Source organism: Dermacentor silvarum, chromosome 9 (assembly GCF_013339745.2).
Source record: "Dermacentor silvarum isolate Dsil-2018 chromosome 9, BIME_Dsil_1.4, whole genome shotgun sequence".
Taxonomy (NCBI): Eukaryota; Metazoa; Arthropoda; class Arachnida; order Ixodida; family Ixodidae; genus Dermacentor; species Dermacentor silvarum.
Window position 1 is genome coordinate 149,051,554 of NC_051162.1, and position 26,028 is coordinate 149,077,581.

At 44.7% G+C, this 26,028-nt stretch overlaps 2 protein-coding genes and 1 long non-coding RNA gene across 4 annotated transcripts; 2 read left to right on the top strand and 1 right to left on the bottom strand.

The window, feature by feature from the left end:
• Window positions 1-592: 592 nt before the first annotated feature.
• On the top strand, window positions 593-9,350 carry LOC119464528 (uncharacterized). Its single transcript, XR_005194462.2, has 3 exons — window positions 593-1,699; window positions 6,167-6,524; window positions 9,212-9,350. It is a non-coding gene; the product is annotated as an uncharacterized LOC119464528 (long non-coding RNA).
• Window positions 9,351-15,564: 6,214 nt separating this feature from the next.
• LOC119463975 (uncharacterized) lies at window positions 15,565-16,819 on the bottom strand. The gene is made up of 2 exons (XM_037724798.2): window positions 16,398-16,819; window positions 15,565-16,246 (listed from the first exon to the last, which is right to left on the bottom strand). The coding sequence occupies exons 1-2, from the start codon at window positions 16,817-16,819 to the stop codon at window positions 15,565-15,567; spliced, it is 1,104 nt and encodes a 367-aa protein (XP_037580726.2).
• A 4,237-nt stretch (window positions 16,820-21,056) lies between these two features.
• LOC125940239 (zinc finger protein 768-like) lies at window positions 21,057-25,780 on the top strand. Of its 2 annotated transcripts, none has more exons than XM_049656104.1 (3): window positions 21,057-21,361; window positions 24,224-24,455; window positions 25,093-25,780. In XM_049656104.1, exons 2-3 carry the CDS (start codon window positions 24,290-24,292, stop codon window positions 25,605-25,607), a joined length of 681 nt encoding a protein of 226 aa, XP_049512061.1. In that variant the 5' UTR covers window positions 21,057-21,361; window positions 24,224-24,289; the 3' UTR covers window positions 25,608-25,780. The 2 variants fall into 2 exon arrangements, with proteins under 2 accessions (XP_049512061.1, XP_049512060.1); XM_049656103.1 differs by having other exon boundaries at window positions 21,058-21,361; window positions 25,090-25,780.
• The last annotated feature ends 248 nt before the right edge of the window (window positions 25,781-26,028 follow it).

Consider the following 26,028-nt stretch of genomic DNA (forward strand, 5'->3'; position numbering starts at 1 on the left):
CTACTTGTTCAAAGTAGAAAACTAACGTAGAAGTTACATTAAAGCTCCTAAACCAAGTAAATATATATATATATATATATATATATATATATATATATATATATATATATATATATATATATATATATATAACGTACACACTAATCTTTAGTAAGAAAAACGTGTTTGCACTCCTCACCATCACCCGTGACTTTCCTAGCCTGCCGATCCATCGCCCGCCCTACCACGTAACAAAAAAGCCCGCCAAAATACCCAAACAACGCCCCACGGTAAGCCCTACGGCGCTATCTGGCTACCTCCGCTAGCCTCCCTACACCTACCACGGTTTAAAACTGCCGCCCTACACTGTTTACACCATGCACAATAACTTGCTTATATTTTTTTTTTTAAATGCAAAGAAAGCTTCGTTTTAAAATAGGCCAATAAATACAAAAGCGCTTATCTTCGGTCGAGCTCCGCCGCTTCGGTTGCTCCCTCGCATAGAGTTTCATGCTCCCTCGCTAATTGCGCCCAACCAGCCAATCAGCGCGCGCCTGACGGCCGAGGCGATAAGTAGTATCTTGATAGTATCGCCGAAAGTAGTGATCGTCGCAGAATACGTCCCCATGCCCATGCGTTGTAGTTCATATGCGCGCTGACGATCTCACGATGCCGCCGCCGCAGAAAAATCTTGTCGTTGCAAGTTGTTCGGACAGTTCTGTTGTCGAATTGGAAGACGGAGGGCCATCGCCGGGACCTTCGCGTCTACTGAACCAAGCTGAACAGGCAGAAACCCTGAAAGCAGCAGCCTGCTGGCAGTGGACGTGTGCTGTTGGAAAGCGCCAGGCACCAGGCGCCGCCGCTCGAGGTGGGCTTTCGCGTTTGACCGAGGCCGAGAGGGCAGAAGCCCGGAAAGAAGCGGCACGTAAGCATGCTCGTGATTTTCGAAAGCGCCAAGCAGCAGACCCCGCAGCCACACAAGCTCGCAGAGAAGCGGACCGGGAACGGAAAAGAGTCGCGAGGAAAAGACTGTTAGAATTGGGCGATGGAGCCTTACAGCGCTTACAGGCCCTTAGAGAAGCGGATCGGGAGCGCAAGAGGACCGCAAGGAAGCTCCAGGCGGAAGCAGTCGCACAAGCCCGAAGAGAAGCGGATCGCGAACGCAAGAGAGCCGCGAGAATACGCACAGCGGAAGATGATGGTGTGGTCGCGCAAGCCCGACGAGAAGCGGATCGCGAACGCAAGAGAGCAGCGAGAAAACGCAGTGCGGAAGATGGTGGTGTCGTCGCACAAGCCCGACGAGAAGCGAATCGCGAACGCTTGAGGGCCGCGAGAAAACGCAGTGCGGAAGATGGTGGTGTCGCACATGCCAGTAGTAGAGAAGCGGACCGGGAACGGAAAAAAGCCGCTATAAAACGGCAAGCAGAAGAGAACACCTAACGGCAGCAGTAGCAGCACAGATTCGCGGTGGGAAGAGGCATACTTGGGCAGCTGGTTCAATATCAGCAGCCAGTTTGGAGCCCCCTGCGACTTGTGCAATCGCCCGTGCTACCAAGACAGTCTGTGGCCACCGCTCCCGATGTATGCGGATTTGCTGGTGCATCTGTTCCCTGGGAAGAACGCTAGTGCTCTCCACGTGTGTGCCTCGTGCCGGACGACCCTGCGAGAGAACGAGACGCCCGATCTTTCTCAGACCCTCGGTGCGGTCTCTCCACTACGTGTACGTAGTGTCCACGTGCAAAGCTTGGAGAGTTGAAATGTTTTCGAGTGAGGGCGCGTGACTATATATATGTATATAGTCACGCCCGTTTAGTCTGCATACATATCTGATTGCGAGTTCTTTATATTTCTATATCAAAGTCGCTGAAGTGGTTTTTCCCCTATGCAAAGCCTCCGCCCTTTCTCAGAAAGTACGTCATCATCAACCTATATTCATGTCCAATTCAGGACAAAGGCCTCTCCCTGCGATCTCCAATTACACCTGTCTTGTGCTAGCTGATTCCAACTTGCGCCTGCGAATTTCCTAACTTTATCACTCCCCCTAGTTTTATGCTGTCCCCGACTGCGCTTCCCTTCTCTTGGTATCCATTCTGTAACTCTAATGTCAACCGGTTATCCATCCTGCGCATTACATGGCCTGCCCAGCTCCACTTTTTCCGCCTAATGTCAAGTACATTATCGGCTATCCCCGTTTGTTCTCTGATCCACACCGCTCTTCCTGTCTCTTAACGTTAGTCCTAAGATTTTTCGTTCCATCGCTCTTTGTGCGGTCCTTAACTTGTTCTCGAGATTATTTGTTAACCTCCAAGTTTCTGCCCCATATATTACACTGGTAGAATGCAATGATTGTACACTTTTCAATGAAGGTGGTAAGCTCACAGTTAGGATTTGGCAATGCCTGCCGTATGCACTCCAACCCAATTTGATTCTTCTGTAAATTTCTTTCTCATGATCAGGGTCCCCTATTAGTAACTGACCCAGATAAACGTACTCCTGTTACAGACTCTAGAGGCTGACTGGTGATCCTGTATTCTTGTTTCCTTGCCAGGCTATTGAACATTATCTTTTCCTTCTGCACAGCAATCTTCAACCCCACTCTTTCACTTTCTCGGTTAAGGTCCTCAATCATTTGCTGTAATTTGTCCCCATTGTTGCTGAATAGGACAATGTCATCTGCAAACCGAAGGTTGCTGAGATATTCGCCGTTGATCCTCACTCCTAAGCTTTCCCAGTCTAAGAGCTTCAATACTTCTAAGCATGCACTGAATAGCATTGGAGAGATTGTGTCTCCTTGCCTGACCTCTTTCCTGATAGGTAACTTTCTACTTTTCTTATGGAGAACCAAGGTTGCTGTGCAATCCTGGTAGATATTTTGCCAAGATATTCACATATGCCTCCTGTACTCCTTGGTTACACCATGCTGCTATGACTGCTGGTATCTCTACTGAATCAAATGCTTTTTCATAATCCTATGAAAATCATATAGAGAGGTTGATTGTACTCTGCAGATTTCTCTATTACCTGATTGATGACATGGATATGATCCATCGTAGAATATCCCTTCCTGAAGCCAGCCTGTTCTCTTGGTTGGTTGAAATGTTGCCCTGATTCTATTCAAAATTATCTTGGTGAATATTTTATACAATACTGAAAGCAAGCTAATGGGTCTATAATTCTTCAATTCTTTAACGTCTCCTTTCTTATGGATGAGTATAATGTTGGCGTTCTTCCAGCTTTCTGGTACACTTGGAAGTCGTAAGGCATTGCGTATAAAGGGCCGCAAGCTTTTCAGGCATGGTATCTCCTCCATCTTTGAATAAATCAACTGTTATTGCATATTCTCCGACACCTTTTCCCGTGGTCATGTCTTTCAAGGCCCTTCTAACTTCATCGCTAGTTACAAAAGGAGCCTCTGTCTCTTGTTCATCACTACTTCGAATGCAAGTAGCTTGGCTGCTGTGGGAACTGTACAGGTCAGTATAAAATTCTTCCACTAATTTTACTAGGTCATCGAAATTGCTGATGATATTACCCAGCTTATCTTTCAGAGCATACATCTTGTCTTGCACTATGCCAAGTTTTATTCTCACTGATTTCATGCTACGTTCGTTTTTTACGGCTTCCTCAATCTTTCCCACGTTATAATTTCAAATATCCCTTACTTTTTTTCTTGTTGATCAGTTTTGACAGTTCAGGGAATTCTGTCTGATCTCTTGAGTTGGACACTTTCGTACTTTGTCGATTCTTTATTAGGCCCTTTGTTACTTGGCAGAGCTCACCTACTGGTTGCCTCAGTGCCTTACCTCCCACTTCAATTTCTGCTTCGGACATCAGCCTAGTTACGGTTTCATTCATTACCTCTATGTTATCTTCATCTTTCTGTTCTAAAACTGCATATTTGTTTGCGAGCCTGAATTGTTCTGCTTTTACCCTTACTGCGTCAGGTTGGCTTGTTTCTTCTTGACTAATTTTACTCTTTCTGTGAATTGAGAGAAATCCTAGATCTCACTCGCCTATGGGCGCTACACTTTACCCTAGCTAGCACTTCTACATCCTGCACTATGCTGGGATCGGCAGAGAGTATGAAATCTATTTCATTCCTTGTTTCTCCATTAGGGCTATTCCAGGTCCACTTCCTGTTGCTGCGCTTCCTGAAGAAGGTATTCATTATTCAGAGCCTATTCCTTTCCACGAATTCTACCAGCATCTCAACTCTAGTGTTCCTAGAATCGATGTCGTAGTTGCCAATTGCTTGCTCGCCAGTCTGTTTTTTCCTGTCGCCCATGACTACAGTATACCGAGTTTTCACCTTTCTTATCGCTAATTCAACATCTTCATAAAACTCCAAATAACCCATGGCCTTCGGTCCCCAGTGGCTGCGAAGCACCTGACCAAGGTGGTGGTCAGACCTGCAATGCAGCAGAGGGTGCTAAAAATCTCTGGATCCAGACAGGCCGCCACTGGAAACTGAACCTGGCAATGTTCAACACGCGAACACTCTTAAGTGAGGCTAGCTTAGCAGGGCTGTTTGAACAATTATGAGGCATTGCCTGGGATACTATTGGCCTTAGTGAAGTTAGAAGAACTGGTGAGGCTTATACAGTGCTGACTAACAGCCACATCCTCTGCTACAGAAGTCTTCCAGATAACAGAAAATGCGGCGTAGGATTTCTAATCCATAAGGACATAGCAGGCAACATTGATGAAGTCTACAGCATTACTGAGAGGGTAGCAGTCGTCGTAATAAAGCTGAATAGGAGGTATAGAATAGAGGTAGTACAAGCCTACGCACCCACCTCCAGCCACAATGATGAAGAAATAAAATAGAAAATATGTACTCTCATTTTAATGCTTCAGAGTAGCTTTGCTGTGGCATTGACTCATTTCGACGGGTTGTGGAGCTTGAAGATCTGAACATCATTTTTTACTGCACATACTTAAGAACGCATTGCATGGATGGCCAATTCAGTTAGTATATAAGCCACCCAGCAAAGTTTTACAGAACTTCTACTTACTGGTGCGATTAAACAATTACTGCGTGAGCAGCACTGCGGTTCTACCGCCACTAAACCACCTCGTAAATGAAGTGTGAATGAGTTGGCATCAATTAGGGGGTTTATTGATTGGTGGCATTTCGTGCCAAAACACCAATTATGAGGCACACTGTAGTGGGGGACTCAGAATTAACTTTGGCCATGAAGTTCCTGTTCAGGTGTGCCTCATTTATTTTACACAGCACCAAAAAACATGGACAAAGAAGAACACGGGACGAGCGCTTGTCCTGTGTTCACCCTTGTCAGTGTTTTTTGGCGCTCTGTAAGATGAATGATCCCTACAAACTAGCTCGCGCCCAAGGCCTTCTGAGGTGTGCCTCACCATCTGGGACAGTAAACAGTCACATTTTTCACAACAGGGCTTGTAGTGAGTGCTACCAGCTAGGTGCATGAAACACCTTCCTCGTCACAGTATGCACAAAAACTGCATAGTGAGAAATATGCAAAAGAATGCCGCAGTATGCAGCCAACTGCAAGAGCACTACACATGAGGGGAGCAGCAGACAGCGTAGAGGGATCACCCAAACACCCTGTTGCTACCTAGAAGCATATGAAGAGCATATGCAACCTAGTTTGTGGTGCACTTTTTCCATAGCCAGACAACATCGTCCAGACATCAGAGTCCATCATAGTCTGGAAATTGAATACAGCACCACCATCTGTCTGGGGCAGTCAGCCTATCAACTGAGCCAGCCAAAGGCTAGTGAGGGCAGCTGATCAACAGCTCAAATCACTGGAACACTGCAGAAATTCATAAGGTGGGGAAAGTTTCCTCAACGGGAAGCTTGACAACTGCCCAATAATGGCACAAGGGAACAACGTATAAGGCAACCCAGATCATTTATGATGAAATGACCGTCACATGCTTGCTTGCGTTTCTTCTGCATTACCGAATGGAAGATCTAGGGCTGAGAGCCTCCCTCTGGAGGCATGCTGGCACTTCTACAACGACAAAATTGAGCATGCAGTCAGCCCCCAACAACCCTGTTCTCTGTGTTTTGATCAGGCCTTTGTCCCCTGACGCCCTCCCCGACTTTGCCTCTGGTGTTACCACATTTCATATGTCATGCCCAACCAGCACGTGGACTTTAGCTCATAGCCACATGCTTACTCTCATCCTCTCTCTCGTACAGGCTGAGAATGAGCAGTCTAGCTCTAGGTGCGGACGCAAGTCACTTCCTGCCGGATCCACTACAGCTGTGCAAGCGGACGCTTCTGTGCAGTGCAGTCGGAAAGCAGATGTTGGTGTCAAGTCCACACAGGTGGAGCTGTTTTCATCTACGGTCGCCAGGTCAGCGCACTGTGAAGATCTGATGGACTGTTGTGGTGCTCCTTTTCTTGTGGAACAGCCGCTGCCAGACAAAGGTCCAGCACCCTGCATTTTGGATGGATGATGATTTAGCGCCCTGTGTAAAACTGTTTGGGCTTACGTCAAGAGGAACTGTTTGCAAGCGGAACCATTGAAATGGCCACTGCGATATAAAATCTCAGGTAATTGGCTGAAGCAGACCATTATATCTTTCCAACATCTGTCAGGTGACGCAAATGTCACATTTAAACTGGCTTCTTTTAATTCACTTGATTACTGCATGGCATGTGCATGAATGTTGGTTGTTATTACTGAGAGTGGTGGCTGTAGCTCGCCTATAAAAGCTGAAGAACTAAACACAAGTATACCCCACTTCCGGTGTGAACTAAATCAGCAGAGTGGAAAAAAACATACAAGCACGATTTAGGGCTCTCCACACTTGAAATTAAGTCTTTTTCTTGGGGGAAAAAGAACCATACTTGTGAAAGATTTGTTCACTACTTGAAATATTTCTTTCAAACTTGCGCCGTGTTCACGAATTTGGACATCTCAGAAAACGGCAAAGTGCCCACTTGTTATGGCAGTGGGACACTGTACAATTGCAACGTGTGCTTGTGCAAGTTTAGCATGAGAGCCTGCTCATCTCATGTGCTGGATGCATGAAGCTTTGAATGATTGAACTTCTTGCCAACTCCAGTGCTTTCACAATTATCTGAAGTGTGGCATATTGGCACCATTTTTTTAGATACCACAATCATGCTGCATGCAGGGACACTTCAAATGCATGTACAACTCTGAGCACTAGGGAACCTGGATTTAGGTAGATACATTTGGAGGGTTTAATGTAAACACCATAGGGTAAAAGTGATTCTTTTGGCCTACCGACTGAGCCCTTAGACAATTGAAATCATTTCATTAAAATGTAGTTCCATATGCACTCAGTATGACTGCATTGCTCCCCTGTGCCATCTGCTGTGATCGTCATTTCCTCAGCAGCTCTGGTGCAGCAGCTTTGGTGGCCACACAGAATGTGCTGTGTGTTAAACAACACACAGCATATACTGTTGGTATTTAATCGACTATACCAATGTGCAGCACAACAAGTATAGTACTTGGTTTATGCACGCTGTATTTACAAAACAGCCCTGCATTGTTCTAGATGTCAGTTGATAAGGAGTTGGCAAGTTCTGCCCAATCTTTCATTTGCAATCTCTAGTTGGATGTGTAGCAGTGGACAGAGCCACCATATTTTGCATGATGACGATGCATTGTTACACTGTTATGCCTTATCACTTGCAGCAGTGTGCCCATGATTTGTTGCAAACTGATGAGCTACAAAAGCTCAAATTTATTAAGGCAGAAGCCCTTAGATGGCTTGCAAGTTGAAAAATTCTACGTCTGGTGTTATGGCACCACAATTCATGGTGCCACCAAGTGTTGGTGCCACCAACAAAGGTTGCGGGTTCGTGTGCCTTAATTAACTCTACGTTAAATAAGATGGCGTTAATTAAGGCACTCGTACCAACAACCTTGGGTGGGAGTCGAACACACGACCTTTGGTGTTACTTAAGGCAAAGTTAATTAACACACAGTTAATTAAGCCACTCGAACACATGACCTGTGGTGGGAGTCAAACCCACAACCTTTGGTGTTAATTAAGGCACAGTTAACTAATATAGAGTTGATTAAGGCACTTGAACCCACAACATTAGTTTGCAATCAAACCGTTGACCTTTGGTGGGAGAAAACAATAGAAGTAACAATACATTCAAATGAGAATGTCAAGTAATTTAAATAATGTCTCGTGAGCGTGCAGGCTTTCGCCTTCATCCTCTTTAGCATATGCTAAAGTGACTGTTAACTCTTTGTTTGTAGTCAAACGTGTTTGAGTGTTGCACATAACACAATCAAGGCCAAGGTTGCGCCAAGCTGGGCTCTTACAAACATGAAATACGCTTGGGAAATTATAGCACAGAGAACACTGCACAGAGAACAGTCCAAGTTAATTTACCAGCATAATGGAGACACGCCATAGACCAGTGGTTGTGTGCTATGGAATTGTTTCTTTCACCTTATTCCAGCTGAGATTCCTGTGATCACTCTCATTCCACCTAGAGCTAATTTGTAACGTCCATAGTACCAGCTGTCACCATATCTTACTGCTTTTTGACCAACTTGGTTATAACTTCACTAATACACTTCAACGCATCGTGCCCTTGTCAAGCTTTCATTTTTGTGTGATAAGTTATTGTATTGCTTCAGTCTCTGTAAAAACTTTTATGGTCCAAGAAATGATAAGCGTGTCCTCCTTTTTCTGGATTATAACTGACACCCATAAATCACTCACTCTGCTTTGCTTGGACTTTCTATAATTGCTATGTTTGTTACTTAACGGTATTTCTTGGCATTATTTTCAAAATTTTTCTTTTATTTATACATACTGCAGCCTCAATGAGGCTGTTGCAGTTCTAAGATTACTTTTGCATGAACAAGTGTGCCATCATTCTTTTTTTTTTTTCTTGCTGCTGATAGTGTATTTCACATTTGCTGTCTATCACCGAACTGTCGAAGCTCTTTTTGCTTCTGTTGTATCGTTTGCGTTTTGCATTCCTGATCAATTGCTTGCTTCTTTTATCTTCATTTCAGAAGCTTCGCACTTGTTTGATTTCAGTGGATTCTCTGTCTTGCAGTTTTTATTTTCATCACCATGATATGTTCCAGCTCATCGAACTGTTATGCTTTGTGGTGACACGTTCAAAACATTTAGTCTCTCTGCTCACTGACATCTTGCTTAATCTGTCAGAAGTTCCTTCGAACATTCATTAAGCAGCCATTCTGTCCTTTCTAAACTCACATATGCCTCTCTTAGGGAACGGAGGTGTGACCAGTCTGACAAGGTGCATCAACATGCTTCCAGCCCTAAGGAGGAAGCACAAACTGCCATTACCTCAACCGTGTTAATATAAGACGGCATTGCAGAATAAACGCTGTTTTGTTCAATACTGCTTCCCTGTGCATCATATTGTTACAGGGGAGAAAATATATGTATTTACAGTATATACAGTTAGAAGGTGGCCGTGAGTATACAGTGGCCAGGGTAAAAAAAAAAATAACTATACATTTGCACATCAAACTTTATATTAACTTCAGGGAGCAGGGGTCGTTGCGATCCGAAAAGCATATGGCATGGCCAGACGACAACACGTGCAGTAGAATTTCAAAACTGATGAGAACAGGAAGCCAAGGTAGTCGATATTCCATGGTGCCTTTTTTGTGCTGCTTGGTACAGAATTGGCTCGTAGAGCATATAAATTAAGGAATCGAGGCTGTGAGAGTTGAGACACTTGCTATGCAGATACAATTGTGAAAACCAATAGACTCAATTTTTTTTTTTTTTGTTAGAACAATATGTGAAGCCAAAAAAAATTATCCCACTGCAGCACAGCTTGACTGAAGTATTGCACACATCATGCCAAGGCTGTTGGTTTGGCTCTTAATAATGGCAAATTGCCTCTCCTGCCACTTTCATCTCGCTTTCTTTAAGAAAATGAAGCTTATTGCTAATTTTGCAGCCATGCAAACGGTGCATTTCACTTTAACCAAAAAAGTAAGTTTCCCATACGCCTTATGCTTTTATTGGCGTTATACAATTGCTACCAAAAATTGAGCCCCGCGATTCCTCCAATTCTTGTGCTGTGCGTCGTTTCAGAGGGGAGCTTGATACTCCAACAAAAGCAACTTAAGATACTGCTAGCCTACACAATTCAACTAGTTACCAAATGACATTAGAAAACATAAAAGCACTGCTGTCTGGCAACAAATTGTTTTGAACCAAGGGGCCAGTTTTGGGAGAAGGACGACAGTTTGAAGTGGGGGGGGGCAAACCATTACACAAGCCCAAGCGCATGTAATGCTTTGTAGTGCATGGTGTGGGCAATATGCGATGCCTCCTTAGAGAGCCGAGTCATTCAAGCGGGCATCAAAGGTCAGAACATTATATAGATTTATTTTTAAGGTTCAATTTTGGCAGCTTATTGCTTGCTCTGGAAGGAATATATTATTGCAAATGGATGCAGAAAAAAAGTATACTGTTTGCCTCTGTTGTTTTCCGTAGTGCTTTAGGAGAGGGATGAAGAGTTACACGGCTGAGTGGGCTCTTGCGTGCTTCAAAATGTTATGGCGGATCAGGTTGTTTTTCTGTGTGCAAGCATACGAACACTGATTGCATTTGTATGGCTTTTCACCACTGTGAGTCATCACATGCCTCTCTAAATCTGTGCGGCGCATGGTGACATAAGGGCACAAATTGCATGAAAGGAGTTCCTTAATGGTGTGCCGTTTCTTGTGGTGTGCCAACGTGCTCCTATAAGCAGCTCTATAAGGGCACATGGTACACTGGTATGGTTTTTCTCCACTATGCGTGTGCATGTGATCTTTAAGTGATTCGAATTGTACGAACTTTCTTGTACAGACAATGCACTCAAAGGACTTCTCTCCGCTGTGAGACGGCATGTGTCGATTTAACTTCGCCTTCTCCTTCGATTCGTAGGGGCAAAGGTGGCAGTGGTACCGTTCTTGAAACTGTTCAACTTTGATGAGTTGATCCAGTCTCTTCTGGTATTCCACTGGAGAAAATAGTTGCACCTGAGGAATGCAGAAATGTTCACATTACTTCAATTGCTGAATTACTATACCAGCATGGACAGTGTAAAGGAGTATACAAACAACACTGACATTGTGATCTCGCATGGACTCTATGCTCCGCGTCTTATCCCTGTGTTAAAGGGGAGGTGCACAGATAATAAAGCATTTCATAGATGGCTCCCTGGGGTGTTACCGTAATGCCTTATGGGCTGTTGCAAGCCCATGCGAGCATCCCAAGCAACCACGGATAACCGAGGGTCACCTGATTTAAGGTCCCATGTTCTGCCACAGATCCATGTCGGACATCCAAGGGATATTCACAGAATGTCCACTCATGGACGTTCACACCGGGTTCTGAATGGACGTAGGATGAACACTCATAATTAAGGTTGCTTCAGCGTTTATGAAATATATATATATATATATATATATAAAATGAGCCAATTAATGTGCTCACACTTACACATGAAAATGATAAGCAAATTATCAGCAACGCAGTTGGTGATTTTCGACACACATTTACACGTTTTAGTTGACAACCACTCGAGTGGAAATCATGAGGGCATGTATTCTCACAAATATGAATGACTCGTATAAATATGGCTGAAAAGCTAAAGTCAGCGTTAACCACTAAAATACATTTTTGTAGATCTGGCCGAAACAAACGCATGCGATATGCTGTCCATCCACCCTTATGCTCTAGGGGGCGATGTACAGATATTTCTACAAACATCTCCAATTAGAGCTTTCTTGTGCGTTGCCGTAACGACTTCTGAACAATTGTGAGCCCATCTAAGCACTTCTTTAGAAGCACTAGGGACTGCGGTAGCATGTGCACTTTATAGTTGCTCAACCGTCTGGAGAAAGATAATTAGGGTGTACGAATATGTGAAAATTTTGAATACCATTGAATGTTGTATTTTTAATATTCATATTAGATTCGAAACAAATCTAATATAGTGATGCCTGTGTGGGAAAAAACACGGTTCTTCGCGTTTGTTTCTATCTAAGGATATGTGTCTGATTTTGTGCTGAATTTTGTAATTTCGTGCTGCTGGGGAAATTTCGCCCGTAAAGCGTGCTCAGCCACTTTACAGCTAATCTGTACAGAAAAGCCAGTCTCTCAGTAGCAAGGTGCGCGGGTTTGCGGACTGCGAGGGTGTTATTCGAGCGCAACGAAAAGGGACAGGGGTGACTGCACAAAAGAATCCAACTGCAATAAGAATGCTCTTTCCTGAAGTACAGGTCCAACAGCGATGCCCCAATCCTGAGCTTATGGCTTGACAGCAAATGCGATGATGCCAGCTGGCCCAGTGTCAAATGCTGCTAATTTTACGGGCATTTGATGGTATTTAATAAGGCATAGTTTGGCAAGAACATACAGCTAGTGGGAATTGCTCAACCTCTCAAGTTAACATGTGTCAAAGACACAATATTTTAGTATAATGGCTACGAGTCTAATTTTACCGTTGACAATGTAATTGCGATGTTCCAACATCTTCAAATATTCAAACTTGCTAGCGAATGTGCATAATGTGCATCGAATGTGCATATAATATTTGAAGCTAAGTATTTACATTCGATTTGCATTTGAATGTTCTGATATTTGCGCATCCTACAGCAATAATTGAAAGGTCCACAGGTTATATGCATGATACTCTTGGTTAATAAATAAGGCAGTTCATGGAAAGTCTCAATGCTATTGCCATCAAGAGTGCACATACTTCGCTCCATTCAGCACACTTGAGTCCAGATCTAGTGAATTACAATCATTGGTTAGCTTTTGTCATCTCGATCATAAGTTTGTATGACCCAAAAATGCAGTAACAATACAGAGTCTTGCCAGATGTAATTCCATAAACAGATGGACTGTATCTATGTGATCAAAAAGATGTGAATGAAACAAAAGATAATTAAAATGCAATGACCGACAAACGCAGGCTGATTGCATCTTCACTAGACGACACTGCTCATCAACTATGTCTAAGGCGTGCGTAGCAGTGCATGCTAGAGCCGCATTTTCCAGATAGAGAAAAACATACTGCCTTATGAAGGGCATTGAATGAGTTGCAAGCATAAGTATGATGTTGAATACTCATGGTATTGTCGTTTGCTTGATGAATAATCTCTTAGGGATATATTTCTAGGACAGCTAGGATTTGTCCACCTACGATGTGGCATAAGTTATTGAGTTACTAGTTGGCAAATGCTGATTAAGAGGAGAGTCAACGCAAGGGAACAGAATTGCTCCAATGCTATTCATTGTATTTAATTACCATCGCATGAGCATGGAAACAATCATGTTCAAGCAAAGTTGCAGCCAATTGCTGTTCACTTATGCAAACAAATTAAAATAACATTAAATGCATCTGCAACATAATCATATCACCCCACCAGAAGAACCTCTTAACACCAAAGTTGAATGGACATGAGAACTAAATCACTAAGAACAGCTAATGTATGCCACAAAAAGCAAAGCCACCAGGAAAGAGTGCACCATGTTTGATAATTAAAAATGTTGTTTCGTAGCAGAAAACCCAGATAGACTCTGCATTTACGACGAAAATAAGCATGGCTTTATATATATATATTTTTTTTTAATTTGGGGGGGCAAAAATCAGTGTTATTTGGTCCTCCACTTTCTGGCTTTATATATATATATATATATATATATATATATATATATATATATATATTTTATTTGGGGGGCATAAATCAGGTGTTACTTTTAAAGCAAGAACCGAAGAGAAATTTAGGTTTTTGTTGTCTGCAGGCAACCACAAGCTCTAGATTTTATGTGGTAACTTTCACAAACGATTAACACAAGCATTGGTCTTTTTTGGGACACAAACATCTATTCAAAGAAGCAAATTCACTCGCAGGAGCATGCAATGAAAAGGACAGCAGCTCACAAATCACGTGACAAACTCATCTATACAAATCTTTGTTGACAGGCAGGCATTGATATTTTTTAAAGAAAACCACATGAACCAAAACAGGAAATAGAGGTGTAGAGGTGCGCTTTTTTTAACAAAAGAAAAAAGTACAAATAGTAGTGTACACGGGCATGCTTCGCAAGAGCTGTCTTTCCTTATCTTACATCATATGCATTTTGAGCACTTCCTTATCCATCCTAGACCTGTCGGGTCTTTTGTCCTTGTCTCTCGTCATCCTGTTACGCTCATTTCCGCTATATGTCCTTGCAACAATGTCAATGGTACACCACCTAGCCGAATCAGCCACACTCCTTTCAAGGTAACATAGTTGTGCAATCGCCCTCGCAATGCCGGTGCTGCATTTGTTTCCGAACGCATTACCGCCGTTTACATGTATGCGACGTGCAGGAAATGCTATTCAACACGCCATTCTTGCATTAATGTAAACGCGGCTACAAAACAGCAACAAGTTTTCGTTCACTGATCGAAAGCCTGCGGGTGCTGAATGTATTATATATGCAGGCTCTCACTTAAGTTTTTAGCCAAAAGGAAGCCAAAAGGGTATGTACCCACCCCTTATGTAATGCCCCTTCAATGGGGTCTTTAAGGTAATAAAATGAAATGAATGAAATGAAATGAAGCATATAGGTAGTACATTCATATATGAATAATATCAATAATATGACTATATTTCTTGACCACTTGCTCGCACAGGGTGAACCACGTTCACTTGTTTTGTAACACAGAGAAATTGGGTTTAACCGGATTTTCATAAAACATGTTCTGGGTGCAGAAATCGGGAGGTATTGGGTTTTACCCGAGAGCTAGGAACCTTGTTAATGACCAGCCCAAAATATATTTATCTGCAAGAGATGTTTGATTAGGGAAATTTGTCTGCACATCTCCTACTCTTGCGACGATAACACCGACAATAAGCTTGACGAAAACCTTTGGGCAAGAAACAGAATGTTGGAACAAATTTGCTTTGCAGCACAACAGTCAGTTTTTACGGCGAGTCATGACACCATGCTAGCCTTGCCCTGCAAAGAGAAAGAAAAATTGTTCCAAGTGCAGCCAGGAAACATCACTGTTGTTTGATAGCCAATTTTGAGCTCCAGTGGTGCTAGCATTATCTAAATTTGTTAATGTTCAAATATTGCAGTCATATTCAGGGCTAATGAATGAGTAGGTGCAGATGAAAGTGCAGTATTAGTGAAAAGTAAAAACGAACATCAAACGTAAACATGACGTGAAACATCACAGATTAGAGAGCATTCTAAATGCGTCAATCAGCAATTCCAGGAAAATATGAAACAAATATGCGATCGTGGACCGAAATGGCATCGGCATCTAGTTTGTATGTTTCCACGATGTAGTAAGTGAGTGTCTGTATTGCTTTACCAACTCTCACCACATTTGAAGGCACCTTAAAAAGCTGAGTCGGAAGAAAAAGGAACCCCTTCGAAGCAGGCCAGCCTGTTTTTATGGCAACCGTTGATGCCGTATACCTCGGGAGACGCTGCGGTGGTGACGCGGTGCAGAGACGCAGTGCGGTCGGAGACGCACTCTCTCTGCGCATCGAAATGTGCGCAGAGTGTGTCACCACATCAGCCCCCCCCCCCCCCTGCGAAGTGGAGAGCCCTCAGGGTTTGTAAAGATCTGTGCAGCGTACCCGACGTCCATAGCGTGTAGTGACAACAGAAGCAGGCTGCGAGGTCGGGGGTCGTGGATGGACGCCTGTGGGTGCACTGGTATTTCCTGGTTCGGCAGAATCGATGTAGGCTGGCTTCAGCCAGTCGATAGAGATGCGGACGTCGTTCCCGCTAACGCGCAGGGTGAAGGTTTTGTCGTCGCGACGGAGAACTGGGTAGGATCTGCTGTAAGGTGGCTGGAAAGGCCTGTGGACGGTGTCGTCGCGGAGAAAAGTGTGCGTGCACGTTGCCAGATCCTTGAAGACGAAAGGCGCAGTCTTACAATGGTGAGCTGCAGGTGACGGGCGGAGGGCAGCGATGGTGCGTCGGAGCCGGGCGACGAAATCGGTGGGATCTGACGTCGCGGTGGTGGATGGCGGTGCAGCAAGAAATTCGCCTGCGAGACGGAGTGGTTCCCCGTAGACGAGCTCTGCGGGTTTAGCCTGAATGTCCTGCTTGAAGGTGGCGCGAAGACTTAGGGCGACGGCTGGGATGACTTCGAGCCAGGTTGAGTCCGGCTGGCACATGATGGCTGCTTTGAACTGTCGGTGGAAGCGCTCGATCATCCCGTTGGTGCAGGCGTGGTAGCTGGTGGTCCTCGAGCGCTCAAACCCGACGGTCTGCCCGAGGAGCCTGAAAAGGTGCGATTAGAACTGTCGTTTTTGGTCGGTGGTGACGTGGCGAGGGGGGCCTGAAGCGAGCAATCCAGCCGGCGAAGAAGGCCGAGGCGACGTCTTCCACAGTGATTCCCTCGAGGGGCCATGTCTCAGGCCATCGAGTATACCGATCGATGGCAGTGAGGCAGTAGCGATAGGGTCCAGCTGGGGGAAAGAGCCCTATGATATCAAGGTGGACGTGTTGAAACCGACCAGAGGGCTGGGGGAATGCTCCAAGCGGTGAAGTGACATGCCTGGTGACTTTAGCGCGCTGGCATTGAATGCAGGAGCGCACCCAGGTGCAGCAATCCCGCTGCAGGGAGGGCCAGACATAGCGGTCAGCCACAAGGCGTGTAGAGGCGCGTATGCCAGGATGGCCGAGATTATGTAGCTGGTTGAAGAGGGCACGGCGGTGGGACAGGGGCACGTAAGGCCTGCTTCGTGCTGTTGACATGTCGCAGTAGACAGTCGTTGACGATCCAGGTATGGGGACTTGTTGCAGCTGTAGTGAGGACCCACCCTTAAGAAGTCCCTGCAGTTCGACGTCCATAGTCTGAGCCTCGGCGAGGACGTCAGCTGTTATCTGCGAAGAGCTGATAGCTGCCACACGTGAAAGCACATCGGTGACCACATTGCCGTTCCCGCTGACATGTTGGATGTCGGTGGTAAACTGGGCAATGAATGAGAGCTGGTTCTGCTGGACCGGCAGGTTAAGACTTGGAGATTGACTCCAACCAAATAAGGAAATTTACTAGCCCGACGTTTCGGAGCCAATTCGGCTCCTTCTTCAGGGGGTATTCTTCGGAGGTGGCGGTGTGCCGCTTTTAAAAGGTCCATCGTAAGAAAGGAGAGGAAGGGGGAGAGAGCGTAAGGTGGGGAAACACTCGACAGGGCACCTGTTCTTGACAGACGAAAGAGGTGGTGGGGGGGTCTGCGGTGTCGCTGGTCAGCTGGGTTGACCGACGCTGGGGCCGCTTTACTCGTGGGAATGCGTTGATGAGGGGCAGGGGGGGGGGGGGGAAGGGGGACGAGATGTTTCGGTCTTGGTGGCCTAGAGCGGGGGGGTCCTTTCTTCCCTTCGTCGCGTCTGCAAGGCCATGAACACACACACCATTCGCTTTCTGCAGGCAAACCGCATGCCCTGGGGCGAAAGCGCGTGAAAGTAGCGATTGCTGCCGCCGCTACTTCAGTTGAAACAATGAAAGAGGCAGCGGCGCCCCACATGCGTAAAATTGCATTGCTTCATTTGTTTTTGTAATTCTTGTCCTTGAGCTGGATTATTCAAATAGGCAGACATTACTCGCACAAGAAATTAATTAACAACATGCACTAATTAACTTCTTAATTACTTTATGGCATATATGACAATTATTCTGGAAATTTATTCCAAGTAGATAAGCATTGCTAACTCACTGGCTACACTTCATATATTGCAATATGTGCTGTAAAGTAATTAATTAAGAAGTAAATTAGTGCATCTTTAATTAGTTGAATATGTGTTGATTTCTCGTGCAAGTAATGTCCACCTCTCTGAATAATCCAGCTCCAGGAGTAAAATCATGTTATCTGTAGCAGATTTTTTTAAATTACGGAAAACTTAAAACTGATCACTCTGTATATAAACATTATATGTGCACAAGATACAAGCTCCAGGAAACAGGCCTGTATAACCACTGCATGTTGTCCTCGAAAGTACTGTCAGTGAGCACACCTCTGTAGCGCATAATCAAACAATAAATTATGACACAGGCCATGTAGTACATATAATGCTGCCTCACTGGTATCTCTAATGCACACAGACATCTTAATGAAACAGTATGTGATATTCAATATAGAAAGAAAGCTGTTCCAGCCAAGGCTAAGAAGTTTTTTGGACCGGCTCGGTATCTTCTTCCAAGGGGTGACTGAAGCGGCCAACGAAACAGCGTTCTTTGAACCTGTCTTTCTTGCGTAGCGATTTCTCCTCTCTGGAGCGTCGTGTAGGTCATGGGCGTACACAGGGTGGAGTGTCCCAAACGGCCAATCGATCCTGCCGTGAGTGTTTCGAATGTGCCACGACTCAAGCAAGAGTCTTCTCACTGCGTTGGTCTCGGTGTCGATCACAGAGGCACCGTCAAAATCTGTTGCATATGGTCGTACTTCTCGCAGTGTTCAGCGAGAGCACTGCACGTACTGTGCTTCGAGTTATTTTATATTTGGCTAACCCGTACGGTTGAGCCACTGTGTATGTGCCTATTCCTGGATATTCTCACCGAACAGGTATGGGCCACTGTGAAACAAGGAGTGTACCACATATGATGTTCTCTCTGCGTACTTGGGTGCGATCACGCAAACAGCTCGCTTTCCGAACGTTCAGTTTGACTGCTATGTCACAAAGTGGGAAAGCTGTGGTACCGCCCCACTGTCTCTGACGGCCACTGACGCAACCACAATTTTGACCGATCACGAGAAGGCAAGCGAAGGAACGGAAAACTGAGCTGTTTGCGTGATCGCACCCCTAGTCTCCTCACCGTCCTCTCAATGACGAGGGTCAGACTTCACCTTCGTCCTCACGACATCCCTGCGTTAATCTCGCAGTGCCCATTCACCTGAACTGGTTTTTGCATTTGGCATAGTTTTGTCAACTGTGTAGTGCCTAAACATAAACAATGCATGAAATTAAGGTTGTGAGCTGTGTAGTGCATAAACAAGGCACGAGATTACAGATTACTTAAAATGAAAATAAAGACAACCATACGCATCACATTTAGTTGTATACCATTTATTTACCCACTTCAAAACAGCTTAGATTTTCATAGGTTTCAACATGTACATTGAATGGGCATTTTTTAATTTTTTTTATTCGCATGATATAATGGCTGCTAGAATAAGTTATGTCTGCATTTCTGTCTTACATGACAACCTATGAACGCGAGCTCCGATACTAGCTAAATTCAAATCGGAAAAAAGTGCCATCCAAGGAATGGTCTATTGCAAGAATTTTTTAAAAAGGTTTTAGTAATAGGGGAGATAGAAGCAAATGAAAAACCTAATTTCCAGTTGGTGTAATAAATGGCAAATGACACTTTACTCGATAAGTGCAAGGTCATCTCTTTCAGCCACAAGCATACCAATTCTAACTGCGTGTATCTCATAGATAGCACGGTATTGTCTCAGGCATCATCACACAAGTATTTAGGTATTTATCTCATGCATAATCTTTCGTGGGCCACGCATGTCAGCGCCATTTGTGCGAAAGCTTCAAGGACACTAAGGTATCTGTGCCGTAACTTGCAGAAGTCCCGTAACAATGTGAGAGAACAGGCCTATCTAACACTTGTGCGGCCGCAGCTAGAATATGCAGCATCCACATGGTCCCCCATATCAAAAATACTTAATAAACCTGCTAGAATCCATTCAAAATAGAGCTGCTCGCTTCACAACACGTAACTACAGTCCCCATTCGAGCATAACACAGATCAAATTTGACATCTCTCTTGAACCATTATATATTCGTCGTTGAATCGCTCTTTCATGCTTATTTCATAAATATTGTCACAGCACCAGGCAATCTGCATTACCTCTCAAAGCGCCCTTTTGCATTCAAATGACATCACGACGTTAAACCTTGTCTTGTATATAATATCGTGCTTTTTAGCTATTGTGTTTTTTGTAAACCCCTGCTTTCTTCTTTGTCCCCCCCCCCCCCCTCCTTAGTCATGTTTCTGACATTTGTGCTGCACTTTATACTTCTTCAATTATAATTTTGTGTATTTTGCCCTTACGTCTGTTGCACTGCTTTTTAGTCCTAGGCTTGTGCAATACTATCCCTTTATGCCCTGTATATTTTGCATTTCCTTATGATATCCTTGTTTGTCCCGCTTACTCAGTGCCCTCTGGGCCCTGTAAGGTATTCTAAATAAATAAATAAATGTAGCAAGGTGATGATTCAAGGAGGCAAGCTGAACTTCCTTGCAGCTGCAAAAAAAAAAGAAAAGAACAAGAACAAATAAATAAATAAATTATGGGGTTTTAAGTGCCAAAACCACTATCTGAACATGAGGCACATTGTAGTGGACAACTTTGGAGCAGTTTTGACCACCTGGGGTTCTGTAAAATGTATCCAATGCACGGTACACAGGCATTCCTGCATTTCGTGCTTGTTAACATAGCAATTCATGCAAAAATGCGCCTCGCCGCTAAACATGATTTCTCGGCCGAAATTGGGGTCCTCTTCCAAACACTCCGAAGCCCAGTCAGCGAACAATCAGCGAACAAACGGCGTTGTATATGGTCGTGAACTTTGAGCTTCTGGGTCAGTTGGATCTTGTACGGGTGTATGGCCCAAGTCCCGACGCAAAATTCGCCAAGTTGAAGTCTGCGAAAGGCCGAGTTCTTGTGCACGGCGAGGAATTGACTGCCTCGGGTTCTCCTGCACACTTTTACGGACCGCGGCGATGTTCTCGGCCAATCTGGTGTTGCAAACCGGTCGTCTCGACTTTGGCCACCAAACGTTGGAGAGTCGACTTTGAGGGGCCACCGCGTCTGCTGTAAAATGGGCGCAACGCGCGCAACGTTTGCACTAACGAACAGTCATTTTGATAATAAAGTTTTATCATTCGGACGTGCTGCTCAATTGTGTAACTTGCCATGGTGATTTGGCATCAGTGACTGAATAATAAACAACAGATCAGACAGACGCCCTTGCAGACGCCGCCAAAAGGATCGCCACAGGTTGCCAACATCGACCCGCCCCATTTGAAAAAAACGCTAATACTCGTGAAGAGCAGCCGCCTGACAGCAATTCTGGCCAAGCCAAGCCAAGCGTTAAAGCAGCAGCTATGGCGGCCGAATTCAGCTTACTGTAGTCGAATGGGAAGTTTGCATGGAGTTTGTGTATTTGTGAAACCAGGAACCGTCCAAAGGACGGGCCTCTGTGTTGCCTTATCGGTGTGATCGTGGGACCTCCGTGTTGGTCGTCTAGCCTTCCCGAACCAAATTCACAGCACAGCCGCCTTCCTGCGCAGCACTCACGTTCATGTAGCATTGTCAACGCAGCGACAGTCGCAACGAATGGATTCAGCATCTCCGATTGCAGCCAGATATCCGTGTGGTGAGTATTCGTGGTCATTTATTTTTTGAAGAAAAAAAAAAAGGGGGGGGGGGGGGGGAGGTGGTTAGTGTCCACCTAGTAGACTGTCCATTTCAGCCTGCGCCGATTGGCTGGCTCAGTACCGGTGAGGAGGAGACTGGCTGAGGGCGCCTGTCTCCTATCTCATTGGTACCCCAACCCAGCCAATCAGCACTTCAGCAGCAGCCGAAATGGACAGTCCATACCTCCCAAAAAATTAGTGAGGTGACATCAGATATGCTTTTATTGAGGTGAGGGAAACAGAGTAAAATATCTTATAAAAGGAGGCTGAGTCATGAGAGGATAGATGAGCAACAAGGGGGTTCAATACTTCTGTGAGCCAAATTTGGATCCCCAGTTGTGGAAAAGGACTAGGTCACTGAACAGTAAGTATTAGTTTCTAATTTGCAATGAGGGGAAAAAAAAGTAAAGCTTACACAGGCATAGTGTGAGCATTAGTTTGGGAAGATAGAAAGTGAGGCATTGGAAAACTATGAATTGGGAAAAAAAGACATCAAGGATGACGTGACCTATGAGAACTCAAGTATCTTCGTGAGGCTAGGGCAGGCTGACTAAAAATATGAAATTTTGAAGGTAAGCTTACCCTGCAAGGGGGGGGGGATGACACTTGAGTAGCATGGAAAAAAATACTGCAGGGACAATTGCACATATCTCGTTGAAATGTCAAAAGTATACATTCAAAAGTAGATAAAATTTGGTCAGTCTTCATGATGCTTTTGGTTTTAATGGCTAGTACAGCAATCGTAGGGTGAACATGAGCAACAAATGTATGGAAGATTGATGGCGGGCAAGTAGAAAAAAGTCTCAGTGATGTCGAATAAAGATTAGCACATAGCCGCAGGGTATTTATTTATTTACTTATAAGGGCAAAGCACTGGAGAGGAGTAAAATAAAAAAAATCACCATATTGAGCAGTCACAATATTTGTTATCAAGGGCTGTCAGTGACCAAAGCATAAGAAGCAGGCATGGGGTTTCGTTCAGTGCTTGTTGTCCGAATAAAACAATTAGCTTGCAAGTTAGTGTGGCTGCAAGGCATGTCAACTTCGAATGTTTGGTCATTGCAGGCTGAAATATATCATGGTAAGTGGAAAAGGGTTGCGTTAAACTGATATATTTTGTAAAGCAACAAAAGGTACCTTTAGGCGTGATAAATTAGGTAGGTTGAGACTTTTGCTTATTTGGATGATGCTGGTAGTACGGGAGTAGTTATAGCAAATAAAGTGAATGGAATGATGTTGTACTGCTTCAATACTGTTTATAAGGTAGTTACAAGGTGACTTGGATAGTCACCGTAGATGAGTTGTGCCAAATTTTTGCTATGTGACGTTGGTACAGAGCGAATTTTTCTTGGTGCAATATAGGACCAATTTTAGTGTCAAATTGGAGATATTTTGTTTTCGAACCTTTCCAGTACTTGTGAAGTGTAGTCCTTTTATGTGCGAAAAGCATGTGGCAGAGTACCTGCAATTTCTAACATGTGTCTGTGCACTTTTAACTTTTTCAACACAGACACGCATAATGTTATGCGGCAATTGCATGGAAAGCAATGCATGAAAAAATATTAGATGTGCTCTGGCACGTGCGAGTGCAGTTTATAACTCAAATTTTTTTGTAATGCAGCTTCTTAACACCTAATGCTGCTATTAGGAGCAACGGTCAGAAACAGGTGTTCAGCACTGGAGTGGGGGTAAACGGCTTTAATTATTACCGTTTGGAAAATGAAGTAAGACAATTCACAACAAGAAGAGGTTCAGTACAGTGTTTAAAGGGGCCTTGACATGGTTGTTCGACTTTAATCAGTGTCATTGTAACATAGAGGGCCCAGTATGATTAAACACACAAAAAACTGTGCCCATATTAATAAACATTTCACCATGAAATTGCTGCCTCTAAACCACTCTTGTCGACAGTGGCCGCCATTTTGACATGGACTGTGTGACGTGGGGAAATGAGTGGCCACCGCTATATCATCTGTTTTGAAACAGTTTGAGACCACATCGGACATTTTGCTCCGCACAGACTGGCACCCAACAGTGCAGAAAGGGTGTCTCTATTGAATGTGCCCGCAATTTCTTCGCTCGCGCGATAGAAAGCAGCAACAAACCGCTGAGACACGCATGCAAAAACGAAACGACACATGGCAGCCACAACGTTTTTCCAGCTCCTGCAATAACTTCTGATGTTTGCAGTACACAAAACCATGGCCTTCAAGATAGACTGCTGTTACCCAAGGAAGCCATTTCCGGGAGTGCCACTTCATTTCACCACTGCTCCGTGTTTGTTGCCAGACTGCTGTCATTTCAACTGCGACATAAAAAAAATGAACTACAAATTTTCTACCTCGCTGAATGCGCTCAATGTTTGCAAGCTTGCTGTGGGGTGCATGCTGTTTAACATGAAATGCATAATTCAAGCTCAAGAATTTGGTGTCGTGGCTTTTTTTATTGCCATCCTCAGGGCCGGATCCAGGGTAGTAGTCTTAATTAGGAATTGGGGAGGCGGGGGGGGGGGGGGGGGGGTTAGTGAAGGCTGTTGCGAATGTCGACTGTCCGTGGTGTCCACGAAGGTTTCCATGTATGGTGCCGTGCCAGGTGCCAAGAGGAGGAGTTATCCAGGGAGATTAGAAAACTGTTTTATATACACTGTACATGGTATATTACAGGATGGGCTCCATGATATTGGAGCCGTCTACGTGCTAACAAGGCCCACTTCTGGATCCACCATTGGCCATTGGTCTCTCATGAGTTCTCAGGTCAACTGGTGTAATTAGCCCTTAGGGCTAAATATATTGCTTTAATGTATGTTCACTCTTTCTGTCTAGGTTATAAAGCAGAATCGTGCCGATTGCAGTAGGCACAGCTCAGTGGCTGCAAGGTCCACCGCAGCCATGCAAGGGGACGCGGCTACGCAGTGCACCTGGACAGCAGACATTGTTGTCAAGTCCACGCAAACCGAGGTATTCACTCAGAAGGTCTCCAGGTGGACGCAGTCCGATGATCTGGAAGAAAGCTGCGGTGCCTCTCCACTGCTGGAACTGCCACTTCCAATCAAAGGTGCGAGTGGCCACATGGACTTGTTGGTATGGCATCTTCTACTTTGTTGCGGCGCAGGCGGAACAACAGGGACACAGAAAGGTGCATCAGACAAAAACACAGTGCTACAAACACATAGCGCTTTGTGTTCGTCTAATGTGCCTTTCTGTGTACCTGTCTTTCTGCTTGCGCTACAACAAAGTAGAAGAAGCAAAGGGACACCCTCGAAGCATTTTAATTGTATCACTCACCATCATCAAGAACTTATTTACAAGGACACTAAAGACAAATGTCAAATTAGGCTGGATTTCAATATTGCATATCTGCAATGCCACAAACACGTCTTACCTGCCTTGTGATATTGCAAGATTTGGACAGCATGTTTCGCATTAGTTAATATAAATGCAGCTCTAACGTACAAAAATATCTTCAGAATCTGTGATGGTATAGTGTACCTATGTGTGGCAGCTTGGACACAGAAATGAAGACGAACTTTTGTTGCTTTAATAATAAGTAACCCTCTGCTGCCAAACACATTCACATAGAGTGTTGAAAGAATGCATGCTTCACCTGTAAAAGTGTTGCTCTTTACCATTCACAAATGTTGAAAGCACTTTCACAGCCTTGCACACTAATCTCGTTGTTCTCTTTTCAGCAGTGCCTGTGGTACCTAGATATTTAAGGCGAACCACCAATGGACTGCAGAAAGATGCAGAAATCGGTGATACCACGGAAGGTGGCTACATACTCGGGATGGACACTGACGCAGTTTTGTGCAATCAGCTGGGAAGCTCTCCCATAGTGAATGCAGAGTCGGCAGACGTTGCCTATGCGTGCAGACTTTGCTCACTGAAGTTCGAGGAGCTGCATGCCTTAACCTCCCACGTACTGACGTGCCCGTGGCCCGAGCCATTCCAGTGTGAGCTCTGTTCGCAGACGTGTGCGGACTGGGAAGCGACACAGGGTCATCTTGCATCTCACATCGACAGTGCCTTGGCGAAGTGCCCGTTCTGCGAGTACATATTCGATGGCAGGAGCTCGAGCATCATGAGGCACATGCAACGGCTACACGTGCGTGTCAAGGCATTCATGTGCAACTTCTGCAGGGCCGCGTTTGTCAATAAGCACGACATTCATGCACACAGCCGTCGTAGGTGCCGTGCAAGGAAGTAGGAGGGAAGCCATGGAAGTGGGCAGTGACAGCTTCAATAATTTAGAAGAGTAACATGCTCACTGTGATGTGGCGCATAATAGAGAGTTTTAGGTAAGGGGATGTAGGTTGCACCCAAGCGTTGGGTGCGGCTTGCACCCTCTAACATAAAACTCTCTAATGTAGATATTAAACGGCTATTCAAACCGCGCTTTGCTTCTTTTTACTGGCTGCTTCACAAAAGAGGCCAGGCACCAGATGCACGTACGACAAAAACTGGGTTGACTTGGACAAGAATGCTTCGCAGCTTGCAAATTATCTTGCAATATCGCGATTAGGAAGAGAGCAGGGTTGGCAAGGGGGAGTGGAGTACTATTCTGTAAGTGTCCACGTGGTGGACATGTCCATTTCGTCTGCTGCTGAAGTTGTGATTGGCTGGGCTGG